This window comes from Ranitomeya imitator, chromosome 8 (genome assembly GCF_032444005.1).
Source record: "Ranitomeya imitator isolate aRanImi1 chromosome 8, aRanImi1.pri, whole genome shotgun sequence".
Lineage (NCBI taxonomy): Eukaryota > Metazoa > Chordata > Amphibia > Anura > Dendrobatidae > Ranitomeya > Ranitomeya imitator.
The window spans coordinates 199,483,079-199,508,500 of NC_091289.1; the positions used below are offsets into that span (position 1 = coordinate 199,483,079).

At 50.5% G+C, this 25,422-nt stretch overlaps 1 protein-coding gene across 3 annotated transcripts in view; it reads right to left on the reverse strand.

Annotated features, from left to right (window-relative positions):
• TTLL7 (tubulin tyrosine ligase like 7) overlaps nt 1-25,422 on the reverse strand; it is a 248,544-nt gene that overhangs the window by 155,947 nt on the left and 67,175 nt on the right. The window contains exons 1-6 of one of the 3 annotated variants that reach the window (XM_069735803.1): nt 14,654-15,433; nt 10,718-10,881; nt 10,478-10,609; nt 8,728-8,849; nt 7,171-7,238; nt 2,033-2,191 (exon numbers count right to left, since the gene is read on the reverse strand). In XM_069735803.1, coding sequence (XP_069591904.1) covers nt 2,033-2,191; nt 7,171-7,238; nt 8,728-8,849; nt 10,478-10,609; nt 10,718-10,742 — 506 coding nt within the window. In that variant the 5' untranslated portion in view covers nt 10,743-10,881; nt 14,654-15,433. Of the gene's footprint in view, nt 1-2,032; nt 2,192-7,170; nt 7,239-8,727; nt 8,850-10,477; nt 10,610-10,717; nt 10,882-14,653; nt 15,434-25,422 lie in introns of those variants that run through there. The other 2 variants (XM_069735802.1, XM_069735800.1) reach the window with 2 other exon arrangements.

A 25,422-nucleotide genomic window follows, 5' to 3' on the forward strand; every position in this document is an offset into this window, starting at 1 on the left:
ACTATCTTGCCTCAGAGAAAATCCCCAAAGGATAGACAGCCCCCCACAAATATTGACTGTGAGAGGAGAGGGAAATAACATACGCAGACATGAAATCAGGATTTAGCATAGGAGGCCTTCCTAGCTAAAAAGAAAGAACAGGACAGAGTACTATGCGGTCAGTATTAAAACACTAGAAAATATCCACCACAGAAAATACAAATCTCCACATCTGACTAAAGACATGGAGGGTATATCTGCATCTCCAGAGACACAGCTTGGCTGCAAAAATCCTTCACAGACAAAGCTGGACAAGACAAAACATGAAAATGCACAGAACTATAAGGTCCACAGCAGGTGGACAGCAAAAACAAAGCCAGAACATATCTTTGTTGAAATGAACAGCAAAAACAGGAGAGACCAGGAATGGATGTGAATCCTCCAAAAACAATGGACAACTGGCACTGACTAAAGGATAAAGCAGGACTAAATAGCCCAGTCCAAATTGCAAAAAATGGATACACCTGATAAATGCTGCGATCCAAAGACAGCAGCACTACCACTCATAACCACCGGAGGGAGCCCAAGAGCAGAATTCACAACAGAAACCAGTGCAGGGTTTGAGGGGAGGAGCGTGACACCAGTGCTGGGTCTGAGGAGAAGAGTGTGACACCAGAACAAGGACTGAGGAGAGGAGAGTAAAACCAGGACAGGATCTGAGGAGAGGAGCATGACACCAGGGTAGGGACTGAGGAGAGGAGCTCGACACCAGGGCAGGGACTGAGGGGAGCAACGTGACACCAGCACAGGGTCTAAGGGGAGGAGCATGACACCAGCGCAGGTTCTAAGGGGAGGAGCGTGACATCAGCGCAGGGTCTGAAAGGAGGAGCGTGACACCAGCGCAGGGTCTGAGGGGAGGAGCGTGACACCAGCGCAGGGTCTGAGGGGAGGAGCGTGACACCAGCGCAGGGTCTGAGGGGAGCAGCGTGACAACAGGGCAGGGTCTGAGGGGAGGAGCGTCACAACAGGGCAGGGTCTGAGGGGAGGAGCGTGACACCAGGGCAGGGTCTGAGGGGAGGAGCGTGACACCAGGGCAGGGTCTGAGGGGAGGAGCGTGACCCTAATGCAGGATCTGAGGGGAGGAGCGTGACACCAGTGCAGGGTCTGAGGGGAGGAGGTGTGACCCTAATGCAGGATCTGAGGGGAGGAGCGTGACACCAGTGCAGGGTCTGAGGGGAGGAGCGTGACACCAGGTCAGGGCCTTTGGGGAGGAGCATGACACCAGGGCAGGGTCTGAGGGGAGGAGCGTGACCCTAATGCAGGATCTGACAGGAGCATCGTGACCCTAATTCAAGGTCTGAGGGGAGGAGTGTGACACCAGTGCAGAGTTTGAGGGTATGAGCATGATACTAGTGTAGGGCCTGAGGGGAGGGTATGCGACTAGTGCAGGGGTGGAGCTGGCTGACACTCGTGCAGGGGCAGAGCATCACACTAGTGAAGGGGCGGAGCATCACGCTAGTGAAGGGACGGAGCATCACGCTAATGCAGGGGCGGAGCATCACGCTAATGCAGGGTTTTCTAGTAACCCTTTTTTACCAACAGATTTACAGCAGCTAGATCCTTAAAGGGTTTTTCCAGATATAACCTTTGTGCTCTCAGTAGGACAGATCATGAACAGATACAATCCGAGACCCCACAAATAATAAAGCGACTGGCGGCACAGTATGGGGGGACGCTGCGCTGCGGTTCCAGACAAAGCAGAATGGACGAGAGCCATGCTGTATTGGTTACTTCCAAGGAAGCTCTGTGGTCCCCATTTCCACTGACATGGGGGACACAGGGGGTTGACCCCAATGATCACACACTGATGACACCTGCAGTAATGATGACTTTCTCACGCTCTGCAGCATTATATTTCGGGGTGTTATAACTTTAACAGGTCGCCGCCTGCACTGCAGCAATAACCTACAACCAACAAAACAGCTGCAACTGCGGGGAGCGAGCGTCCCTGCACCGCGTCAGTCATGAACAGCGGGGTCCCCGGTATCATTACCCGTGTCCCATGGCGCCATTGGCCGGTTTGATGATGAAAGTTTTCTGCTTCCGTTTCTTCTTTAACTCTTTCACGTAGTTTTGGTACTGAGTGTATTCTGCAGGGAAGATCCAAGTGCGGGGAATGAAGCCGTAATCATGAGACTGACACTTCATCATCCTGCAAAATACCAAGGGAAAGTCACATTACCAGACCACGTGGGAGCCGGGGACCCCGATAATAAACTGTACCCCTATAAATCTGCTCCACACAAAAAAGATCACATCTGCGTGACATCTGCATGACAGCTATATGACATCTGTGTGACAGCTGCGTAACATCAGTGTGAGATCTCTGTGAGATACAGTTGTGCTCAAAAGTTTAGATACCCCGGCAGAATTTTTGCTTTCTTGGCCTTGTGTGTATAAAAGCAGAGTGAGTTTCTGAGATCCAGACAGACTCTTGCATCTTTCATCCAGCCACTGACATTTCTGGATTATGAGTCATGGGGAAAGCAAAAGAATTGTCAACGGATCTACGGGAAAATGTAGTTGAACTGTATAAAACAGGAAAGGGATACAAAAAGATATCCAAGGAATTGATAAAGCCAGTCAGCAGCGTTCACACTGTGATTAACAAATTGAAAATCAGGGGCTCTGTAAAAACAAAACCACGGTCAGGTAGAAAAACAAAAATGTCATCCACAGCTGCCAGGAAATTTGTTGGGGATGCAAAGAAAAATCGACAAATAACATCAGCTGAAATACTGGACTCTCTGAAAACTAGCGGTGTGGCTGCTTCAAGATGCACAATAAGGAGGCACATGAAGAAAAATGGGCTGCATGGTCGAGTCGCCAGAAGAAAACCATTACTATGCAAATGCCACAAAGTATCTCGCCTACAATACGCAAAACAGCACAGAGACAAGCCTCAAAACTTCTGCAACACGGTAATTTGGAGTGATGAGACCAAAATTGAACTGTTTGGCCACAACCATAAACGTTACATTTGAAGAGAGGTCAACAAGGTCTATGATGAAAGGAACACCATTCCTACTGTAAAGCATGGAGATGGATCGCTGATGTTTTGGGGATGTGCTACAAAGGCACAGGAAGAACTAGAAGCAGAAATATCTACAGGTAACTTTGACATAGTGGGAATAACCGAGACATGGTTAGATGAAAGCTATGACTGGGCAGTTAACTTACAGGGTTACAGTCTGTTTAGAAAGGATCGTAAAAATCGGAGAGGAGGAGGGGTTTGTCTCTATGTAAAGTCTTGTCTAAAGTCCACTTTAAGGGAGGATATTAGCGAAGGGAATGAGGATGTCGAATCCATATGGGTTGAAATTCATGGAGGGAAAAATGGTAACAAAATTCTCATTGGGGTCTGTTACAAACCCCCAAATATAACAGAAAGCATGGAAAGTCTACTTCTAAAGCAGATAGATGAAGCTGCAACCCATAATGAGGTCCTGGTTATGGGGGACTTTAACTACCCGGATATTAACTGGGAAACAGAAACCTGTGAAACCCATAAAGGCAACAGGTTTCTGCTAATAACCAAGAAAAATTATCTTTCACAATTGGTGCAGAATCCAACCAGAGGAGCAGCACTTTTAGACCTAATACTATCTAATAGACCTGACAGAATAACAAATCTGCAGGTGGTTGGGCATTTAGGAAATAGCGACCACAATATTGTACAGTTTCACCTGTCTTTCACTAGGGGGACTTGTCAGGGAGTCACAAAAACATTGAACTTTAGGAAGGCAAAGTTTGACCAGCTTAGAGATGCCCTTAATCTGGTAGACTGGGACAATATCCTCAGAAATGAGAATACAGATAATAAATGGGAAATGTTTAAGAACATCCTAAATAGGCAGTGTAAGCGGTTTATACCTTGTGGGAATAAAAGGACTAGAAATAGGAAAAACCCAATGTGGCTAAACAAAGAAGTAAGACAGGCAATTAACAGTAAAAAGAAAGCATTTGCACTACTAAAGCAGGATGGCACCATTGAAGCTCTAAAAAACTATAGGGAGAAAAATACTTTATCTAAAAAACTAATTAAAGCTGCCAAAAAGGAAACAGAGAAGCACATTGCTAAGGAGAGTAAAACTAATCCCAAACTGTTCTTCAACTATATCAATAGTAAAAGAATAAAAACTGAAAATGTAGGCCCCTTAAAAAATAGTGAGGAAAGAATGGTTGTAGATGACGAGGAAAAAGCTAACATATTAAACACCTTCTTCTCCACGGTATTCACGGTGGAAAATGAAATGCTAGGTGAAATCCCAAGAAACAATGAAAACCCTATATTAAGGGTCACCAATCTAACCCAAGAAGAGGTGCGAAACCGGCTAAATAAGATTAAAATAGATAAATCTCCGGGTCCGGATGGCATACACCCACGAGTACTAAGAGAACTAAGTAATGTAATAGATAAACCATTATTTCTTATTTTTAGGGACTCTATAGCGACAGGGTCTGTTCCGCAGGACTGGCGCATAGCAAATGTGGTGCCAATATTCAAAAAGGGCTCTAAAAGTGAACCTGGAAATTATAGGCCAGTAAGTCTAACCTCTATTGTTGGTAAAATATTTGAAGGGTTTCTGAGGGATGTTATTCTGGATTATCTCAATGAGAATAACTGTTTAACTCCATATCAGCATGGGTTTATGAGAAATCGCTCCTGTCAAACCAATCTAATCAGTTTTTATGAAGAGGTAAGCTATAGGCTGGACCACGGTGAGTCATTGGACGTGGTATATCTCGATTTTTCCAAAGCGTTTGATACCGTGCCGCACAAGAGGTTGGTACACAAAATGAGAATGCTTGGTCTGGGGGAAAATGTGTGTAAATGGGTTAGTAACTGGCTTAGTGATAGAAAGCAGAGGGTGGTTATAAATGGTATAGTCTCTAACTGGGTCGCTGTGACCAGTGGGGTACCGCAGGGGTCAGTATTGGGACCTGTTCTCTTCAACATATTCATTAATGATCTGGTAGAAGGTTTACACAGTAAAATATCGATATTTGCAGATGATACAAAACTATGTAAAGCAGTTAATACAAGAGAAGATAGTATTCTGCTACAGATGGATCTGGATAAGTTGGAAACTTGGGCTGAAAGGTGGCAGATGAGGTTTAACAATGATAAATGTAAGGTTATACACATGGGAAGAAGGAATCAATATCACCATTACACACTGAACGGGAAACCACTGGGTAAATCTGACAGGGAGAAGGACTTGGGGATCCTAGTTAATGATAAACTTACCTGGAGCAGCCAGTGCCAGGCAGCAGCTGCCAAGGCAAACAGGATCATGGGGTGCATTAAAAGAGGTCTGGATACACATGATGAGAGCATTATACTGCCTCTGTACAAATCCCTAGTTAGACCGCACATGGAGTACTGTGTCCAGTTTTGGGCACCGGTGCTCAGGAAGGATATAATGGAACTAGAGAGAGTACAAAGGAGGGCAACAAAATTAATAAAGGGGATGGGAGAACTACAATACCCAGATAGATTAGCGAAATTAGGATTATTTAGTCTAGAAAAAAGACGACTGAGGGGCGATCTAATAACCATGTATAAGTATATAAGGGGACAATACAAATATCTCGCTGAGGATCTGTTTATACCAAGGAAGGTGACGGGCACAAGGGGGCATTCTTTGCGTCTGGAGGAGAGAAGGTTTTTCCACCAACATAGAAGAGGATTCTTTACTGTTAGGGCAGTGAGAATCTGGAATTGCTTGCCTGAGGAGGTGGTGATGGCGAACTCAGTCGAGGGGTTCAAGAGAGGCCTGGATGTCTTCCTGGAGCAGAACAATATTGTATCATACAATTATTAGGTTCTGTAGAAGGACGTAGATCTGGGGATTTATTATGATGGAATATAGGCTGAACTGGATGGACAAATGTCTTTTTTCGGCCTTACTAACTATGTTACTATGTTACTATGAAACTTGGTCAAAGTTGAAGGAAAGATGAGTGCAGCACGTTATCAGCAAATACTGGAGGCAAATCTGCAATCATCAGCCTGGAAGCTGCACACGGGACGTACTTGGACGTTCCAATACGACAACGATCCAAAATACAAGGCCAAGTCGACCTGCCATTGGCTACAGCAGAACCAAGTGAAGGTTCTGGAGTGGCCATCTCAGTCTCCTGACCTCAATATCATTGAGCCACTCTGGGGACATCTAAAGCGCACAGTTCATGCTAGACAGCCCAGGAATTTACAGGAACTGGAGGCTTTTCTCCAAGAAGAGTGGGCAGCTTTACCATCTGAGGAAATAAAGAACCTCATCCACAACGACCACAAAAGACTTCAAGCTGTCATTGATGTTAGAGGGGGCAATACACGCTATTAAGAAATGGGGTACGTGAACTATTGATCAGGGTTATTTGGATGTTTTGGGTTGTCATTATGATTTTAAAAGCGGAAACACAGTAGTCTGACAATAAATGGCTTCACCCAACCACTGACCATGAGTGGAGAAAAAGCTTTGGTGTTATCATTCATATTCTCTAAAAAAAGGACAAAAAAGCAAAAATTCTGCTGGGGTATGTAAACTTTTGAGCACAAGTCTGTCTGCGTGGTCGGCCCCAATACAATAGCAGCTGCCGGTCTTAAAGCGAAAGCATGAAGGAAGTCCAGCAATATAGTGCAGGGCCGAACAGCCAGGAAGTGAGGAGTTAATAAAAAACATAGTAAAAACTGCAACTGTATCTTCACCGCCATCTTAGCCAGACGGTCCACTGATCAAGAGAAGGAAAAAGTCAGTCAGTGAGGCCGGGAGAGATTGTGACAAAGCCTTCAGTGTCATTATGTCCTGCCGTCCTGAGTCTGCAGCTCCCATGCAGAGCTATGGATCTCCATGATAACACTGCACTCTGCTCCCCTGCAGTCACAGACACAAGGACAGGACAGATGGAAGAGATCAGACTGCAGAGTTTGTTTGTAGTCTGTTACCATGGAGAAGCATAGATCTGCACAGGAGCTGCAGGCACAAATCGGTAGAACACTTCTTGTAAAAAACTTGGAAACTTCCTTTTTCATATTCAAGACATCGGGATCATCTATGAGACGAGGTCGCGGAGGTCTCCGGGTTTTCCTCGTACATTAGACCCCACTACAGCAGGACCACTCACTTGGTCATGTTTCTTGCAAGGCAGTCCTTCCGGCAGATCTCTCCCATCCCGGGGAAATGGTTGATTCTCTGCAAAATGCACAAAGGCAGAAATATGTAAGAGACGCAGGTCATGATGGATGACGCCAGGTGCTGCAGCTGCCGGGACCCCGAGAAGGCAGCCCCTCTAATAATGCCACCCGATGCCTGCAGCTGCCGGGACCCCGAGAACAGAGCCCCCCTAATGATGCCACCCGATGCCAGCAGCTGCCGGGACCCCGAGAAGGCAGCCCCCCTAATGATGCCACCCGATGCCAGCAGCTGCCGGGACCCCGAGAACAGAGCCCCCCTAATGAGGCCACCCGATGCCTGCAGCTGCCGGGACCCCAAGAAGGCAGCCCCCTAATGATGCCAGCAACTGCCGGTACCGCCGAGAACACAGCCCCCCTAATAATGCTACGCGATGCCAGCAGCTGCCGGGACCCCGAGAACAGAGCCCCCCTAATGAGGCCACCCGATCCCTGCAGCTGCCGGGACCCCAAGAAGGCAGCCCCCTAATGATGCCAGCAGATGTCGGTACCGCCGAGAACACAGCCCCTTAATGATGCCACCCGATGCCAGCAGCTGCCGGGACCCCGAGAACAGAGCCCCCCTAATGATGCCACCCGATGCCTGCAGCTGCCGGGACCCCAAGAAGGCAGCCCCCTAATCATGCCAGCAACTGCCGGTACCGCCGAGAACACAGCCCCCCTAATAATGCTACGCGATGCCTGCAGCTGCTTGGACCGCCGAGAACACAGCCCCCCTAATAATGCTACGCGATGCCTGCAGCTGCTTGGACCGCCGAGAACACAGCCCCCTAATAATGCTACGCGATGCCTGCAGCTGCTTGGACCGCCGAGAACACAGCCCCCTAATAATGCTACCCAATGTCTGCAGCTGCCGGTACCGCCGAGAACACAGCCCCCCAATAATGCTACCCGATGCCTGCAGCTGCCAGGACCCCCGAGAATGCAGCCTCCTAATAATGCCGCCTGGTACCTGCAGCTGCCAGGACCCCAAGAACGTATGAGCTGTTCAGGGCTATGGGTGGAGCATAGATCTCCCCGAGACTCCACCACCAGAGATTATTTACCAGTGTGAGACATGTAATGGCTGACAGTCTGCTCTCCTGATCTATATGTCTCACCCTGGTAACGCCCTGTCTTTTACAATTAGCTCTAGGGCAGATTCTCGGGGAGATCTCTGCCCCGCCCATAGCCCATAGTAGCTCATTTACAGATAAGGAAACCACAGATTTCTCTGGAGTCAGACATCAGATCGCAGATCACAAGGTGCCTGGTTATTCAGCTCCCTACAACCTGCGGCCCCCATAGATGGGCACATTCCCTTTAAAATACAACTATTTTATTTTTTAAATTTCTCTAAAACTTTACTGAACTTTTTTGTTTTTTATTTTCTCCCACTTAGGCCAAATGCGCGGATCCTGCACAGCGGCGCCGTATGACGACGTTCTCCTCTAGAAGGCGCCACTAATGTGTCCAGGCCAATACATAATGTACAGATAAGGGCCCCGCACCTGGTAGTTCCTGAGCTCAGCGATTCGCTCGTGTTGTACGGCACAGTCGCTCCAGATGAGGTTCGCCGTCTCGTCATCATCCCGGCTCTTCACAAAGGGCATCTCCTCAATCACTGCGCGGACTGGGAGACAACGAGGCTCGTTAGTCCTAGGCCACGGAGGATTAGCGGCTCTTTACAGTACAGTGAATTATGGGACTACAACCCCCAGCAGGTCACAACAGCCACATTATGTGGGTCACATTTCCTGCATAGGCAAAGCTTATCCAGTACAGTATAATAGACTACAACCCCCAGCAGGTCACAACAGACGCATGATGTGGGTCACATTATCTGTATAGACCATGCAGCAGGTCACAACAGCCACTGGGTCACATTATCTGTATAGACCATGCAGCAGGTCACAACAGCCACTGGGTCACATTATCTGTATAGACCATGCAGCAGGTCACAACAGCCACTGGGTCACATTATCTGTATAGACCATGCAGCAGGTCACAACAGCCACTGGGTCACATTATCTGTATAGACCATGCAGCAGGTCACAACAGCCACTGGGTCACATTATCTGTATAGACCATGCAGCAGGTCACAACAGCCACTGGGTCACATTATCTGTATAGACCATGCAGCAGGTCACAACAGCCACAGGGTCACATTATCGATATAGATCATGCAGCAAGTCACCACAGCCACTGGGTCACATTATCTGTATACACCATACAGCAGGTCACAACAGCCACTGGGTCACATTATCTGTATAGACCATGCAGCAGGTCACAACAGCCACAGGGTCACATTATCTGTATAGACCATGCAGCAGGTCACAACAGCCACAGGGTCACATTATCGATATAGATCATGCAGCAAGTCACCACAGCCACTGGGTCACATTATCTGTATACACCATACAGCAGGTCACAACAGCCACTGGGTCACATTATCGATATAGATCATGCAGCAAGTCACCACAGCCACTGGGTCACATTATCTGTATAGACCATGCAGCAGGTCACAGCAGCCACTGGGTCACATTATTTGTATACACCATGCAGCAGGTCACAACAGCCACTGGGTCACATTATCTGTATAGACCATGCAGCAGGTCACAGCAGCCACTGGGTCACATTATCTGTATAGACCATGCAGCAGGTCACAGCAGCCACTGGGTCACATTATCTGTATACACCATGCAGCAAGTCACCACAGCCACTGTGTCACATTATCTGTATAGGCCATGCAGCAGGTCACAACAGCCACAGGGTCACATTATCTGTATAGACCATGCAGCAGGTCACAGCAGCCACTGGGTCACATTATCTGTATAGACCATGCAGCAGGTCACAACAGCCACTGGGTCACATTATCTGTATAGACCATGCAGCAGGTCACAGCAGCCACTGGGTCACATTATCTGTATACACCATGCAGCAAGTCACCACAGCCACTGTGTCACATTATCTGTATAGACCATGCAGCAGGTCACAACAGCCACAGGGTCACATTATCTGTATAGACCATGCAGCAGGTCACAACAGCCACAGGGTCACATTATCTGTATAGGCCATGCAGCAGGTCACCACAGCCACTGGGTCACATTATCTGTATAGGCCATACAGCAGGTCACAACAGCCACATGATGTGGGTCACATTATCTGTATAGTCTCTCCTTCTTCCACCTCCATGCCTGCAGTGCGGGACCACCGGTGACACACGGCAGAGGTGGCGTCACACCAACCACTGACACTTACCGATCTCATACTTGGTTCCAGCCACGTTGGCGGTGATGACGCTGGTTTTCCTTTTCTTCCGGATCTTTCTCCTGTTGGAGCCATTGGACTGATAGGGCAATGCCGTGCCGAGAGACAAGCTGGAGGAGGCGTCTTCCAGACAAGAAGAAGAAAGATCACGTTTTACACAGTTCTAGAAAGTTTCTATCCGGCTACATAAAGTATGAGAATGGGATGAAGGCGCGAGCACAAGCGTCGTACCAGGCTCGGTAGGGAAGGATGGCATGATGGCCGGGGACACGGCAATGCGCAGTCAGGACGCAGCGGACATCCGTACCCAGCGCGCAGGATCCGCTCGTCATATCATCGCTGGGAGGAGACGTCTCCGCTGTGAACTCACACGGACCCCCGAAGAGGAAGAACCCCTGAAGAAAAAACACAACCATCGTGAAAGGAAGCGAGAGCGCACACAGCCGGCGCCTGCCGACCACTGCTGGCCAGAAAGTCATCAGCAGAAGCCTCCATATACAGGACCCGGCCCGGGAGCAATGAGCAGGCAGCGGATATATATATATGTGAGTGTATACACCGTGTATGGCGCTGCTATATACACGCCCTGCACACACTGGGTACCCCATCGCCATTTCCACCTGTATAACCCCGAGTGCTGATTGGATGAAGCAGGTCACGTGACGTGTATTTGTGTGATGGGGGCTGTGGTTTCAGGATCTTATACAATTATAGAACACAGCAACTCATCTATTTTACAGTTATCCAAACCCAAGTTTAAAGTCAGCTGGCTTTTGCTGTGCAGTCCGAAAGCAGCATGATGCGGGGGCAGAGATCCTGATTCCAGTGATGTGTCCCTTACTGGACTGCTTTTTGCGGTTTTAATTAAATCAACAGAAAGCGGTGGTGGATCCAGCGATAGGACTAGGTAGGTTCATACACAAACCTGTGGCCACTATATGTGCTGCCGACACATCATCAGCACCCTACACAGCACAGCATTAAAACCGTATACCTGCTGCCGGCGCGTTCTGCGGCTGCCAATCACCAGAGTCCCTGGCGCTGAGCGCTCCTTTATTAGTGGGGATCTCTCCCGCCGCTCATCTCTGCAGCCGTCGCCGCTTATCACAGATTCCCAATTATCCCAGCGGCAGCTGCATACATCGGATCACGACAAATGCATGTACTATATACAGCGTAGCTATAACCAGAAGGCGTCGTGCACATGCAACGCTCAGGTACCACAAGTCTCAGCACACCAAGCAAGCTGGTAGAAGACAAAGAGTATCTTCCCCTGAAATAAAAAGTCTGCATGTAAGGCCGGCGTCACACTTACAGTGGGGAAATACGGTCCGTTGTTTACGGCTGAGATACGCAGAAAAGCTCCTGAACATTGATCCGTGTTCAATGTGAGGATGCGATTTTTTTGCCAAAAATTATCCGTGTGTCACCCGTATGGCGAGATTTTTGAGACATGGTTACATACAGTAAACCATTTCATATCCCTCACTAATAATGTTAGTAGTGTGTATGTGCAAAATTTTGTGGCTCTAGGTGTTAAAATAAAGGTTTAAATCACAGAAAAAAATGGTGTGGACTCCCGCGCAAATTTTCTCCACCAGAGTAGTAAAGCCAGTGACTGAGGGCAGATATTAATAGCCTGGAGAGGGTCCACGGTTATTGGCCCCCCCCTGGCTAAAAACATCTGCCCCCAGCCACCCCAGAAAAGGCACATCTGGAAGATGCGCCTATTCTGGCACTTGGCCACTCTCTTCCCATTCCCGTGTAGCGGTGGGATATGGGGTAATGAAGGGTTAATGTCACCTTGCTATTGTAAAGTGACATTAAAGGGCCACTGTCACCCCCCCTGCAGCCGTTATAAACTAAGAGCCGCCTTGTGCAGCAGTAATGCTGCATTCTAACAAGGTGGCTCTTTTAGTTTTGTGTTCAGGTATTACTAAAATAAAGCGCTTTGAAACTTTGCAAAAATACCTCTCTTTGTCCACGGAGACGTGTCCTCAGCCCCCAGCTTGAACGGTACTCTGCCGTCACTCACATCTTCAGGGGCTTTCGGCGCCGCCCCCTCCACGCTGTTTTCTTTTCAAATCCGGCGCCTGCGCTGTGTAAATATTTGTGGGGCAGGCGCAGTAAGCTCTGGCGGTCTGACGTCCCAGCCAGGTTTGCAGACTGCGCCTGTGCGGGCAGTGCGGCCACCCACCACGGGAATCCCTGCCCCGCACTGTGTTATGCATTATGCACAGTGCGGGTCTAGGATTCCTGGGCATGCGCACTGCGTGTGTCAGACTGTCACCCAGGTCCCCCACCTTACAGCCTCTGTCTATTCAGCTGATCGTGCCTCCTCTTCCTCATAGCAATCGCCGGGACGATCAGCTGAATAGACAGAGGCTGTAAGGTGGGGGACCTGGGTGACAGTCTGACACACGCAGTGCGCATGCCCAGGAATCCTAGACCCGCACTGTGCATAATGCATAACACAGTGCGGGGCAGGGATTCCCGTGGTGGGTGGCCGCACAGGCGCAGTCTGCAAACCTGGCTGGGACGTCAGACCGCCAGAGCTTACTGCGCCTGCCCCACAAATATTTACACAGCGCAGGCGCCGGATTTGAAAAGAAAACAGCGCGGAGGGGGCAGCGCCGAAGGCCCCTGAAGATGTGAGTGACGGCAGAAAACCGTTCAAGCTGGGGATTGAGGACACGCCTCCGTGGACAAAGAGAGGTATTTTTGCAAAGTTTCAAAGCGCTTTATTTTAGTAATACCTGAACACAAAACTAAAAGAGCCACCTTGTTAGAATGCAGCATTACTGCTGCACAAGGTGGCTATTTTAGTTTATAACGGCTGCAGGGGGGGTGACAGTGGCCCTTTAAGTCTGGTCAATAATACACCTATCCATTATTAATCCAATATTAATAAAGGGTTAAAAAAAACACACATTAATAATGGATAGGTGTCTTATTGACGCCTCTCCATTATTAATCTGGCTTAATGTCACCTTACAATAGCAAGGTGGCATTAACCCTTCATTACCCCATATCCCACCGCTACACGGGAATGGGAAGAGAGTGGCCAAGTTCCAGAATAGGCGCATCTTCCAGATGTGCCTTTTCTGGGGTGGCTGGGGGCAGATGTTTTTCGCTGGGGGGGCAGTAACCACGGTCCCTCTCCAGGCTATTAATATCTGCCCTCAGTCACTGGATTTCCCACTCTAACAGAGAAAATTGTGCGGGAGCCCACGCCAGTTTTTTCCGTCATTTAACACTATATTTTAACAGCTAGAGCAACAAAATTTTGCACATACACACTACTAACATTATTAGTGTGGAATATGTAAAAAAATAAGGGATATGAGATGGTTTACTGTATGTAATCAGGTCTCATATCATGTCGGGTTTAGGAAGGAGATCGCAAAAGCCGGCAATTGAATTATCGGCTATTCTGCTATCTAGCGCTGTATTAAATATAAATATATGTATATATGTGTCTCACTGAAATATATATATATATATATATATATACCTATAGTATGTGTGGACATTAATTGTACTGTACACTGCACTGAATTGCCGGCTTTTCTATAGAACACCGCTGCGTATTTCTCGCAAGTCACACTGATGGTCCGTGTGTAATCCGTATTTTTCCCGCCCCCATAGACGTTCATTGGTGGATTTTTTGGGCAATACGCTGACAAATGCAGCATGCTGCGATCTTCTACGCCCGTAACATACCGTATATTACGGATAGATAGGAGCTGCCCCATAGAGAATCATTGGTCCGTGTGCAATGTGTAGCTTTTGCGCCTCTCATACGTCCGTAAAACGATCTAGTGTGACTCCGGCCTAAGGCTATGTGCACACGTTGTGGATTTTTTTGCGAGTCCGCAGCAGCTTTCCTTTGCCTTTACAGTACAATGTAAATCTATGGAAAACAAAATGCATGGAAACGCTGCGGGTTACATTCCGCAGCATGTCAATTCTTTGTGCGGATTCCGCTGCGGTTTACACCTGCTCCTCTATAGAAATCCGCAGATGTAAAACCGCAGGTGGAATCCGCACAAAATCAGCATAAAAACCGCGGTAAATCCGCAGGTAAAACGCAGTGTCTTTTACCTGCGGATTTATGAAATCCGCTGCGGAAAAATCCGCAGCCCTAAAAAATAGGTGTGCACATACCCTAAAAGTCGTGCTCTTGTCCCCGTTGTCGTGCTCTTGTCCCCGTTATTCCTCCTGGAAAAGTCAGAAACAAATGATAAGTGGGTGAAATGAAATTTGTCGCATCCCCCAAACCTCCCCCGTCACCATGTGGATCCTAATCCTCTAATCCGGACCCTGCCTGGGTACAAGGGGGGCGCTGTTCTTATAAATAAAGAAGACTTTCTGAATGACCCCATTAAGTGTGGCACGTGAAGAGTTAATTGACTCGGATTCTGTAGTCAGCAATGAGGTAACAGCCGAGGTCTCAGCCCCAGGAACATTAGGCCATTACGCCCTCAGCACTGGGCCTGGTGCATTTCCGGAGAGCGGGGAGAACACTGATCAATAATACATTTGTGTCTGGGAGTGATGGCGGAGGACGCTGTGAAGCTGATTACACGACCTGCACAACTAAACTCAGATCAAAGTCTCCATTCACAGAACATGGCACATGAAAGCGGCAGAAGACAGCGGCAAAAGACAGAGGCAAGACGCGCTACACGGAGGCAGGAAAAAGCAAAAAGTGCAGAAACGAGACGGTGAATCCCATAAAACATATGTAGACAAATAAAGAGAATCCTCCATCATTGTGAAGCCGACCCTCCTACAGGCAGAGAAACCTGCTGCAGCCTCCATCATTGTGAAGCCGACCCTCCTACAGGCAGAGAAACCTGCTGCAGCCTCCATCATTGTGAAGCCGACCCTCCTACAGGCAGAGAAACCTGCTGCATCCTCCATCATTGTGAAGCCGACCCTCCTACAGGAAGAGAAACCTGCTGCATCCTCCATCATTGTGAAGCCGACCCTCCTACAGGAAGAGAAACCTGCTGCAGCCTCCATCATTGTGAAGCCGACCCTCCTACAGGCAGAGAAACCTGCTGCAGCCTCCATCATTGTGAAGCCGACCCCCTACAGGAAGAGAAACCTGCTGCAGCCTCCATCATTGTGAAGCCGACCCCCCTACAGGCAGAGAAACCTGCTGCATCCTCCATCATTGTGAAGCCGACCCTCCTACAGGAAGAGAAACCTGCTGCAGCCTCCATCATTGTGAAGCCGACCCCCCTACAGGAAGAGAAACCTGCTGCAGCCCCCATCATTGTGAAGCCGACCCTCCTACAGGCAGAGAAACCTGCTGCAGCCTCCATCATTGTGAAGCCGACCCCCCTACAGGAAGAGAAACCTGCTGCAGCCCCCATCATTGTGAAGCCGACCCTCCTACAGGAAGAGAAACCTGCTGCATCCTCCATCATTGTGAAGCCGACCCCCCTACAGGCAGAGAAACCTGCTGCAGCCTCCATCATTGTGAAGCCGACCCTCCTACAGGCAGAGAAACCTGCTGCATCCTCCATCATTGTGAAGCCGACCCCCCTACAGGAAGAGAAACCTGCTGCGGCCTCCATCATTGTGAAGCCGACCCTCCTACAGGAAGAGAAACCTGCTGCATCCTCCATCATTGTGAAGCCGACCCCCCTACAGGAAGAGAAACCTGCTGCGGCCTCCATCATTGTGAAGCCGACCCTCCTACAGGCAGAGAAACCTGCTGCATCCTCCATCATTGTGAAGCCGACCCTCCTACAGGCAGAGAAACCTGCTGCATCCTCCATCATTGTGAAGCCGACCCTCCTACAGGAAGAGAAACCTGCTGCAGCCTCCATCATTGTGAAGCCGACCCTCCTACAGGCAGAGAAACCTGCTGCAGCCCCCATCATTGTGAAGCCGACCCTCCTACAGGCAGAGAAACCTGCTGCAGCCTCCATCATTGTGAAGCCGACCCTCCTACAGGAAGAGAAACCTGCTGCATCCTCCATCATTGTGAAACCGACCCCCTACAGGAAGAGAAACCTGCTGCATCCTCCATCATTGTGAAGCCGACCCCCTACAGGAAGAGAAACCTGCTGCATCCTCCATCATTGTGAAACCGACCCCCTACAGGAAGAGAAACCTGCTGCATCCTCCATCATTGTGAAGCCGACCCTCCTACAGGAAGAGAAACCTGCTGCATCCTCCATCATTGTGAAGCCGACCCCCCTACAGGAAACCTGCTGCGGCCTCCATCATTGTGAAGCCGACCCTCCTACAGGCAGAGAAACCTGCTGCATCCTCCATCATTGTGAAGCCGACCCTCCTACAGGAAGAGAAACCTGCTGCATCCTCCATCATTGTGAAGCCGACCCCCCTACAGGAAACCTGCTGCGGCCTCCATCATTGTGAAGCCGACCCTCCTACAGGCAGAGAAACCTGCTGCAGCCTCCATCATTGTGAAGCCGACCCTCCTACAGGAAGAGAAACCTGCTGCATCCTCCATCATTGTGAAGCCGACCCCCCTACAGGCAGAGAAACCTGCTGCATCCTCCATCATTGTGAAGCCGACCCTCCTACAGGCAGAGAAACCTGCTGCATCCTCCATCATTGTGAAGCCGACCCTCCTACAGGAAGAGAAACCTGCTGCAGCCTCCATCATTGTGAAGCCGACCCTCCTACAGGAAGAGAAACCTGCTGCAGCCTCCATCATTGTGAAGCCGACCCCCCTACAGGAAGAGAAACCTGCTGCATCCTTCATCATTGTGAAGCCGACCCTCCTACAGGAAGAGAAACCTGCTGCAGCCTCCATCATTGTGAAGCCGACCCTCCTACAGGAAGAGAAACCTGCTGCATCCTCCATCATTGTGAAGCCGACCCCCTACAGGCAGAGAAACCTGCTGCATCCTCCATCATTGTGAAGCCGACCCTCCTACAGGCAGAGAAACCTGCTGCATCCTCCATCATTGTGAAGCCGACCCCCCTACAGGCAGAGAAACCTGCTGCAGCCCCCATCATTGTGAAGCCGACCCCCCTACAGGCAGAGAAACCTGCTGCATCCTCCATCATTGTGAAGCCGACCCTCCTACAGGAAGAGAAACCTGCTGCGGCCTCCATCATTGTGAAGCCGACCCTCCTACAGGAAGAGAAACCTGCTGCAGCCTCCATCATTGTGAAGCCGACCCTCCTACAGGCAGAGAAACCTGCTGCAGCCTCCATCATGGTGAAGCCGACCCCCCTACAGTCAGAGAAACCTGCTGCAGCCTCCATCATTGTGAAGCCGACCCTCCTACAGGCAGAGAAACCTGCTGCAGCCTCCATCATTGTGAAGCCGACCCTCCTACAGGAAGAGAAACCTGCTGCGGCCTCCATCATTGTGAAGCCGACCCCCCTACAGGCAGAGAAACCTGCTGCATCCTCCATCATTGTGAAGCCGACCCTCCTACAGGCAGAGAAACCTGCTGCAGCCTCCATCATTGTGAAGCCGACCCTCCTACAGGCAGAGAAACCTGCTGCATCCTCCATCATTGTGAAGCCGACCCTCCTACAGGCAGAGAAACCTGCTGCAGCCTCCATCATTGTGAAGCCGACCCTCCTACAGGCAGAGAAACCTGCTGCAGCCTCCATCATTGTGAAGCCGACCCTCCTACAGGCAGAGAAACCTGCTGCGGCCTCCATCATTGTGAAGCCGACCCTCCTACAGGCAGAGAAACCTGCTGCGGCCTCCATCATTGTGAAGCCGACCCTCCTACAGGCAGAGAAACCTGCTGCGGCCTCCATCATTGTGAAGCCGACCCTCCTACAGGAAGAGAAACCTGCTGCAGCCTCCATCATTGTGAAGCCGACCCCCCTACAGGCAGAGAAACCTGCTGCAGCCTCCATCATTGTGAAGCCGACCCTCCTACAGGCAGAGAAACCTGCTGCGGCCTCCATCATTGTGAAGCCGACCCTCCTACAGGCAGAGAAACCTGCTGCGGCCTCCATCATTGTGAAGCCGACCCTCCTACAGGCAGAGAAACCTGCTGCATCCTCCATCATTGTGAAGCCGACCCTCCTACAGGAAGAGAAACCTGCTGCGGCCTCCATCATTGTGAAGCCGACCCTCCTACAGGCAGAGAAACCTGCTGCAGCCTCCATCATTGTGAAGCCGACCCCCCTACAGGCAGAGAAACCTGCTGCGGCCTCCATCATTGTGAAGCCGACCCTCCTACAGGAAGAGAAACCTGCTGCAGCCTCCATCATTGTGAAGCCGACCCTCCTACAGGCAGAGAAACCTGCTGCAGCCTCCATCATTGTGAAGCCGACCCTCCTACAGGCAGAGAAACCTGCTGCAGCCTCCATCATTGTGAAGCCGACCCTCCTACAGGCAGAGAAACCTGCTGCAGCCTCCATCATTGTGAAGCCGACCCTCCTACAGGCAGAGAAACCTGCTGCGGCCTCCATCATTGTGAAGCCGACCCTCCTACAGGAAGAGAAACCTGCTGCATCCTCCATCATTGTGAAGCCGACCCTCCTACAGGCAGAGAAACCTGCTGCAGCCTCCATCATTGTGAAGCCGACCCTCCTACAGGAAGAGAAACCTGCTGCATCCTCCATCATTGTGAAGCCGACCCTGCTACAGGCAAAGAAACCTGCTGCAGCCTCCATCATTGTGAAGCCGACCCTCCTACAGAGAAAAACAAAGAAAACTAATCTATCCAATAAACTTTATTAAACAAAATAAGGATAAAAGACTGACACAACACCCAGACCCCTCTAAATGGGGGTGGGTCAATTAAAAAACCTGGCCCAAAAAGATTGTAAAGGGCAAAGGGTGGGAGGGACAACGGGGCCGATAGCAAAAACCCTACACGTCCCTACAAATATTCCCTGCCTGTCTGCGGAGGTTGGCACCCTCTTGGACGCAATATGGCGCCCCCACTCACCGTCGACTCACCCTTAAGGCCCTATAAGTCCCTCTACATGTATAAAGATACTATACCACAAACAACACCCAATACATGGCCTAACCAAACTCGGGACCAAAAAAAGAGAAAAAACACCAGGTAGTGATTCACCAGTAAAGACAAACGGTCTGACCGTACCAATCCCTAATGCTAAAGTATAACGCCTGAAACTAAGGCTAATACACCCTAAGGAGTCCCTAACCGAGTCTCCCTACCTGTCAGCGGAGGTTGGCACCCTCTTGAACGCAAATGGCGCCCCCGCTCCTCGGCGGCTGCCCCTATTAACCCTGGCTGAATCCCTAAAAGAAGATATATCGGGATACTAAATACGGGTGGTGCCTTAGGGGCTATACTAGTGACCCAGATAAATAGGTCCCTATAGCTCGGTCAGACCCTAAAGATAAAACAAATAGCAACAATACTTAAACCAATGCTTGCACGGCAATAGGAAAGATGTATATAACAGCTTAACGAATACAACTATATTATGATCACAGTTGGTAAAGTACTCGTATGCAAATACAATGGTTGCGGGGGAAAAAAAAAAAAACACACAACTGGTGAAAAACATATAAACTTAAAAGGCCTGAAACACTTATCTGTGTTCAGGTCTCGCCTCTACGCGTTTCCCCCCCCATGATGTGGTTCCTCAGGAGGCATATGGGAAAAAGAGATACTGTGTGAATAGATCACATCAGAGATACATGTTGTGCCTGGTTTTTTTTTTTTCCCCGCAACCATTGTATTTGCATACGAGTACTTTACCAACTGTGATCATAATATAGTTGTATTCGTTAAGCTGTTATATACATCTTTCCTATTGCCGTGCAAGCATTGGTTTAAGTATTGTTGCTATTTGCTTTATCTTTAGGGTCTGACCGAGCTATAGGGACCTATTTATCTGGGTCACTAGTATAGCCCCTAAGGCACCACCCGTATTTAGTATCCCGATATATCTTCTTTTAGGGATTCAGCCAGGGTTAATAGGGGCAGCCGCCGAGGAGTGGGGGCGCCATTTGCGTTCAAGAGGGTGCCAACCTCCGCTGACAGGTAGGGAGACTCGGTTAGGGACTCCTTAGGGTGTATTAGCCTTAGTTTCAGGCGTTATACTTTAGCATTAGGGATTGGTACGGTCAGACCGTTTGTCTTTACTGGTGAATCACTACCTGGTGTTTTTTCTCTTTTTTTGGTCCCGAGTTTGGTTAGGCCATGTATTGGGTGTTGTTTGTGGTATAGTATCTTTATACATGTAGAGGGACTTATAGGGCCTTAAGGGTGAGTCGACGGTGAGCGGGGGCGCCATATTGCGTCCAAGAGGGTGCCAACCTCCGCAGACAGGCAGGGAATATTTGTAGGGACGTGTAGGGTTTTTGCTATCGGCCCCGTTGTCCCTCCCACCCTTTGCCCTTTACAATCTTTTTGGGCCAGGTTTTTTAATTGACCCACCCCCATTTAGAGGGGTCTGGGTGTTGTGTCAGTCTTTTATCCTTATTTTGTTTAATAAAGTTTATTGGATAGATTAGTTTTCTTTGTTTTTCTTGGTTTAATACTAATTTGGATTATCAGATATTATACTTTCGACCCTCCTACAGGCAGAGAAACCTGCTGCGGCCTCCATCATTGTGAAGCCGACCCTCCTACAGGCAGAGAAACCTGCTGCGGCCTCCATCATTGTGAAGCCGACCCCCCTAAAGGAAGAGAAACCTGCTGCGGCCTCCATCATTGTGAAGCCGACCCCCCTAAAGGAAGAGAAACCTGCTGCATCCTCCATCATTGTGAAGCCGACCCTCCTACAGGCAGAGAAAACTGCTGCAGCCTTCATCATTGTGAAGCCGACCCTCCTACAGGCAGAGAAACCTGCTGCGGCCTCCATCATTGTGAAGCCGACCCTCCTACAGGCAGAGAAACCTGCTGCGGCCTCCATCATTGTGAAGCCGACCCTCCTACAGGAAGAGAAACCTGCTGCAGCCTCCATCATTGTGAAGCCGACCCCCCTACAGGCAGAGAAACCTGCTGAAGCCTCCATCATTGTGAAGCCGACCCTCCTACAGGCAGAGAAACCTGCTGCAGCCTCCATCATTGTGAAGCCGACCCCCCTACAGGAAGAGAAACCTGCTGCAGCCTCCATCATTGTGAAGCCGACCCTCCTACAGGAAGAGAAACCTGCTGCATCCTCCATCATTGTGAAGCCGACCCTCCTACAGGCAGAGAAACCTGCTGCAGCCTCCATCATTGTGAAGCCGACCCTCCTACAGGCAGAGAAACCTGCTGCATCCTCCATCATTGTGAAGCCGACCCCCTACAGGCAGAGAAACCTGCTGCAGCCTCCATCATTGTGAAGCCGACCCTCCTACAGGCAGAGAAACCTGCTGCGGCCTCCATCATTGTGAAACCGACCCCCTACAGGAAGAGAAACCTGCTGCAGCCTCCATCATTGTGAAGCCGACCCTCCTACAGGCAGAGAAACCTGCTGCAGCCTCCATCATTGTGAAACCGACCCCCTACAGGCAGAGAAACCTGCTGCAGCCTCCATCATTGTGAAGCCGACCCTCCTACAGGAATAGAAACCTGCTGCGGCCTCCATCATTGTGAAGCCGACCCTCCTACAGGCAGAGAAACCTGCTGCAGCCTCCATCATTGTGAAGCCGACCCTCCTACAGGCAGAGAAACCTGCTGCGGCCTCCATCATTGTGAAGCCGACCCTCCTACAGGAAGAGAAACCTGCTGCATCCTCCATCATTGTGAAACCGACCCCCTACAGGAAGAGAAACCTGCTGCAGCCTCCATCATTGTGAAGCCGACCCCCTACAGGCAGAGAAACCTGCTGCAGCCTCCATCATTGTGAAGCCGACCCCCCTACAGGCAGAGAAACCTGCTGCAGCCTCCATCATTGTGAAGCCGACCCTCCTACAGGCAGAGAAACCTGCTGCAGCCTCCATCATTGTGAAGCCGACCCTCCTACAGGCAGAGAAACCTGCTGCAGCCTCCATCATTGTGAAGCCGACCCCCCTACAGGAAGAGAAACCTGCTGCAGCCTCCATCATTGTGAAGCCGACCCTCCTACAGGCAGAGAAACCTGCTGCAGCCTCCATCATTGTGAAGCCGACCCCCCTACAGGCAGAGAAACCTGCTGCAGCCTCCATCATTGTGAAGCCGACCCTCCTACAGGCAGAGAAACCTGCTGCAGCCTCCATCATTGTGAAGCCGACCCTCCTACAGGAAGAGAAACCTGCTGCATCCTCCATCATTGTGAAACCGACCCCCTACAGGAAGAGAAACCTGCTGCAGCCTCCATCATTGTGAAGCCGACCCTCCTACAGGCAGAGAAACCTGCTGCAGCCTCCATCATTGTGAAGCCGACCCCCCTACAGGAAGAGAAACCTGCTGCAGCCTCCATCATTGTGAAGCCGACCCTCCTACAGGCAGAGAAACCTGCTGCATCCTCCATCATTGTGAAGCCGACCCTCCTACAGGCAGAGAAACCTGCTGCGGCCTCCATCATTGTGAAGCTGACCCTCCTACAGGCAGAGAAACCTGCTGCAGCCCCCATCATTGTGAAGCCGACCCCCCTACAGGCAGAGAAACCTGCTGCATCCTCCATCATTGTGAAGCCGACCCTCCTACAGGCAGAGAAACCTGCTGCATCCTCCATCATTGTGAAGCCGACCCTCCTACAGGAAGAGAAACCTGCTGCAGCCTCCATCATTGTGAAGCCGACCCTCCTACAGGCAGAGAAACCTGCTGCAGCCTCCATCATTGTGAAGCCGACCCTCCTACAGGCAGAGAAACCTGCTGCAGCCTCCATCCTTGTGAAGCCGACCCTCCTACAGGCAAAGAAACCTGCTGCAGCCTCCATCATTGTGAAGCCGACCCTCCTACAGGAAGAGAAACCTGCTGCATCCTCCATCATTGTGAAACCGACCCCCTACAGGAAGAGAAACCTGCTGCAGCCTCCATCATTGTGAAGCCGACCCTCCTACAGGCAGAGAAACCTGCTGCAGCCTCCATCATTGTGAAGCCGACCCCCCTACAGGAAGAGAAACCTGCTGCAGCCTCCATCATTGTGAAGCCGACCCTCCTACAGGCAGAGAAACCTGCTGCATCCTCCATCATTGTGAAGCCGACCCTCCTACAGGCAGAGAAACCTGCTGCGGCCTCCATCATTGTGAAGCTGACCCTCCTACAGGCAGAGAAACCTGCTGCAGCCCCCATCATTGTGAAGCCGACCCCCCTACAGGCAGAGAAACCTGCTGCATCCTCCATCATTGTGAAGCCGACCCTCCTACAGGCAGAGAAACCTGCTGCATCCTCCATCATTGTGAAGCCGACCCTCCTACAGGAAGAGAAACCTGCTGCAGCCTCCATCATTGTGAAGCCGACCCTCCTACAGGCAGAGAAACCTGCTGCAGCCTCCATCATTGTGAAGCCGACCCTCCTACAGGCAGAGAAACCTGCTGCAGCCTCCATCCTTGTGAAGCCGACCCTCCTACAGGCAAAGAAACCTGCTGCAGCCTCCATCATTGTGAAGCCGACCCTCCTACAGGAAGAGAAACCTGCTGCATCCTCCATCATTGTGAAGCCGACCCTCCTACAGGAAGAGAAACCTGCTGCAGCCTCCATCATTGTGAAGCCGACCCTCCTACAGGCAGAGAAACCTGCTGCAGCCTCCATCATTGTGAAGCCGACCCTCCTACAGGCAGAGAAACCTGCTGCGGCCTCCATCCTTGTGAAGCCGACCCTCCTACAGGCAGAGAAACCTGCTGCAGCCTCCATCATTGTGAAGCCGACCCTCCTACAGGCAGAGAAACCTGCTGCATCCTCCATCATTGTGAAGCCGACCCTCCTACAGGAAGAGAAACCTGCTGCGGCCTCCATCATTGTGAAGCCGACCCCCCTACAGGCAGAGAAACCTGCTGCAGCCTCCATCATTGTGAAGCCGACCCTCCTACAGGCAGAGAAACCTGCTGCGGCCTCCATCATTGTGAAGCCGACCCCCTACAGGCAGAGAAACCTGCTGCAGCCTCCATCATTGTGAAGCCGACCCCCCTACAGGAAGAGAAACCTGCTGCATCCTCCATCATTGTGAAGCCGACCCTCCTACAGGCAGAGAAACCTGCTGCATCCTCCATCATTGTGAAGCCGACCATCCTACAGGCAGAGAAACCTGCTGCATCCTCCATCATTGTGAAGCCGACCCTCCTACAGGCAGAGAAACCTGCTGCATCCTCCATCATTGTGAAGCCGACCCTCCTACAGGAAGAGAAACCTGCTGCAGCCTCCATCATTGTGAAGCCGACCCTCCTACAGGCAGAGAAACCTGCTGCAGCCTCCATCATTGTGAAGCCGACCCTCCTACAGGCAGAGAAACCTGCTGCAGCCTCCATCATTGTGAAGCCGACCCCCCTACAGGCAGAGAAACCTGCTGCATCCTCCATCATTGTGAAGCCGACCCTCCTACAGGCAGAGAAACCTGCTGCAGCCCCCATCATTGTGAAGCCGACCCTCCTACAGGAAGAGAAACCTGCTGCATCCTCCATCATTGTGAAACCGACCCCCTACAGGAAGAGAAACCTGCTGCAGCCTCCATCATTGTGAAGCCGACCCTCCTACAGGCAGAGAAACCTGCTGCAGCCTCCATCATTGTGAAGCCGACCCTCCTACAGGCAGAGAAACCTGCTGCATCCTCCATCATTGTGAAGCCGACCCTCCTACAGGCAGAGAAACCTGCTGCAGCCTCCATCATTGTGAAACCGACCCCCTACAGGCAGAGAAACCTGCTGCAGCCTCCATCATTGTGAAGCCGACCCTCCTACAGGAAGAGAAACCTGCTGCGGCCTCCATCATTGTGAAGCCGACCCTCCTACAGGCAGAGAAACCTGCTGCAGCCTCCATCATTGTGAAGCCGACCCTCCTACAGGCAGAGAAACCTGCTGCGGCCTCCATCATTGTGAAGCCGACCCTCCTACAGGAAGAGAAACCTGCTGCATCCTCCATCATTGTGAA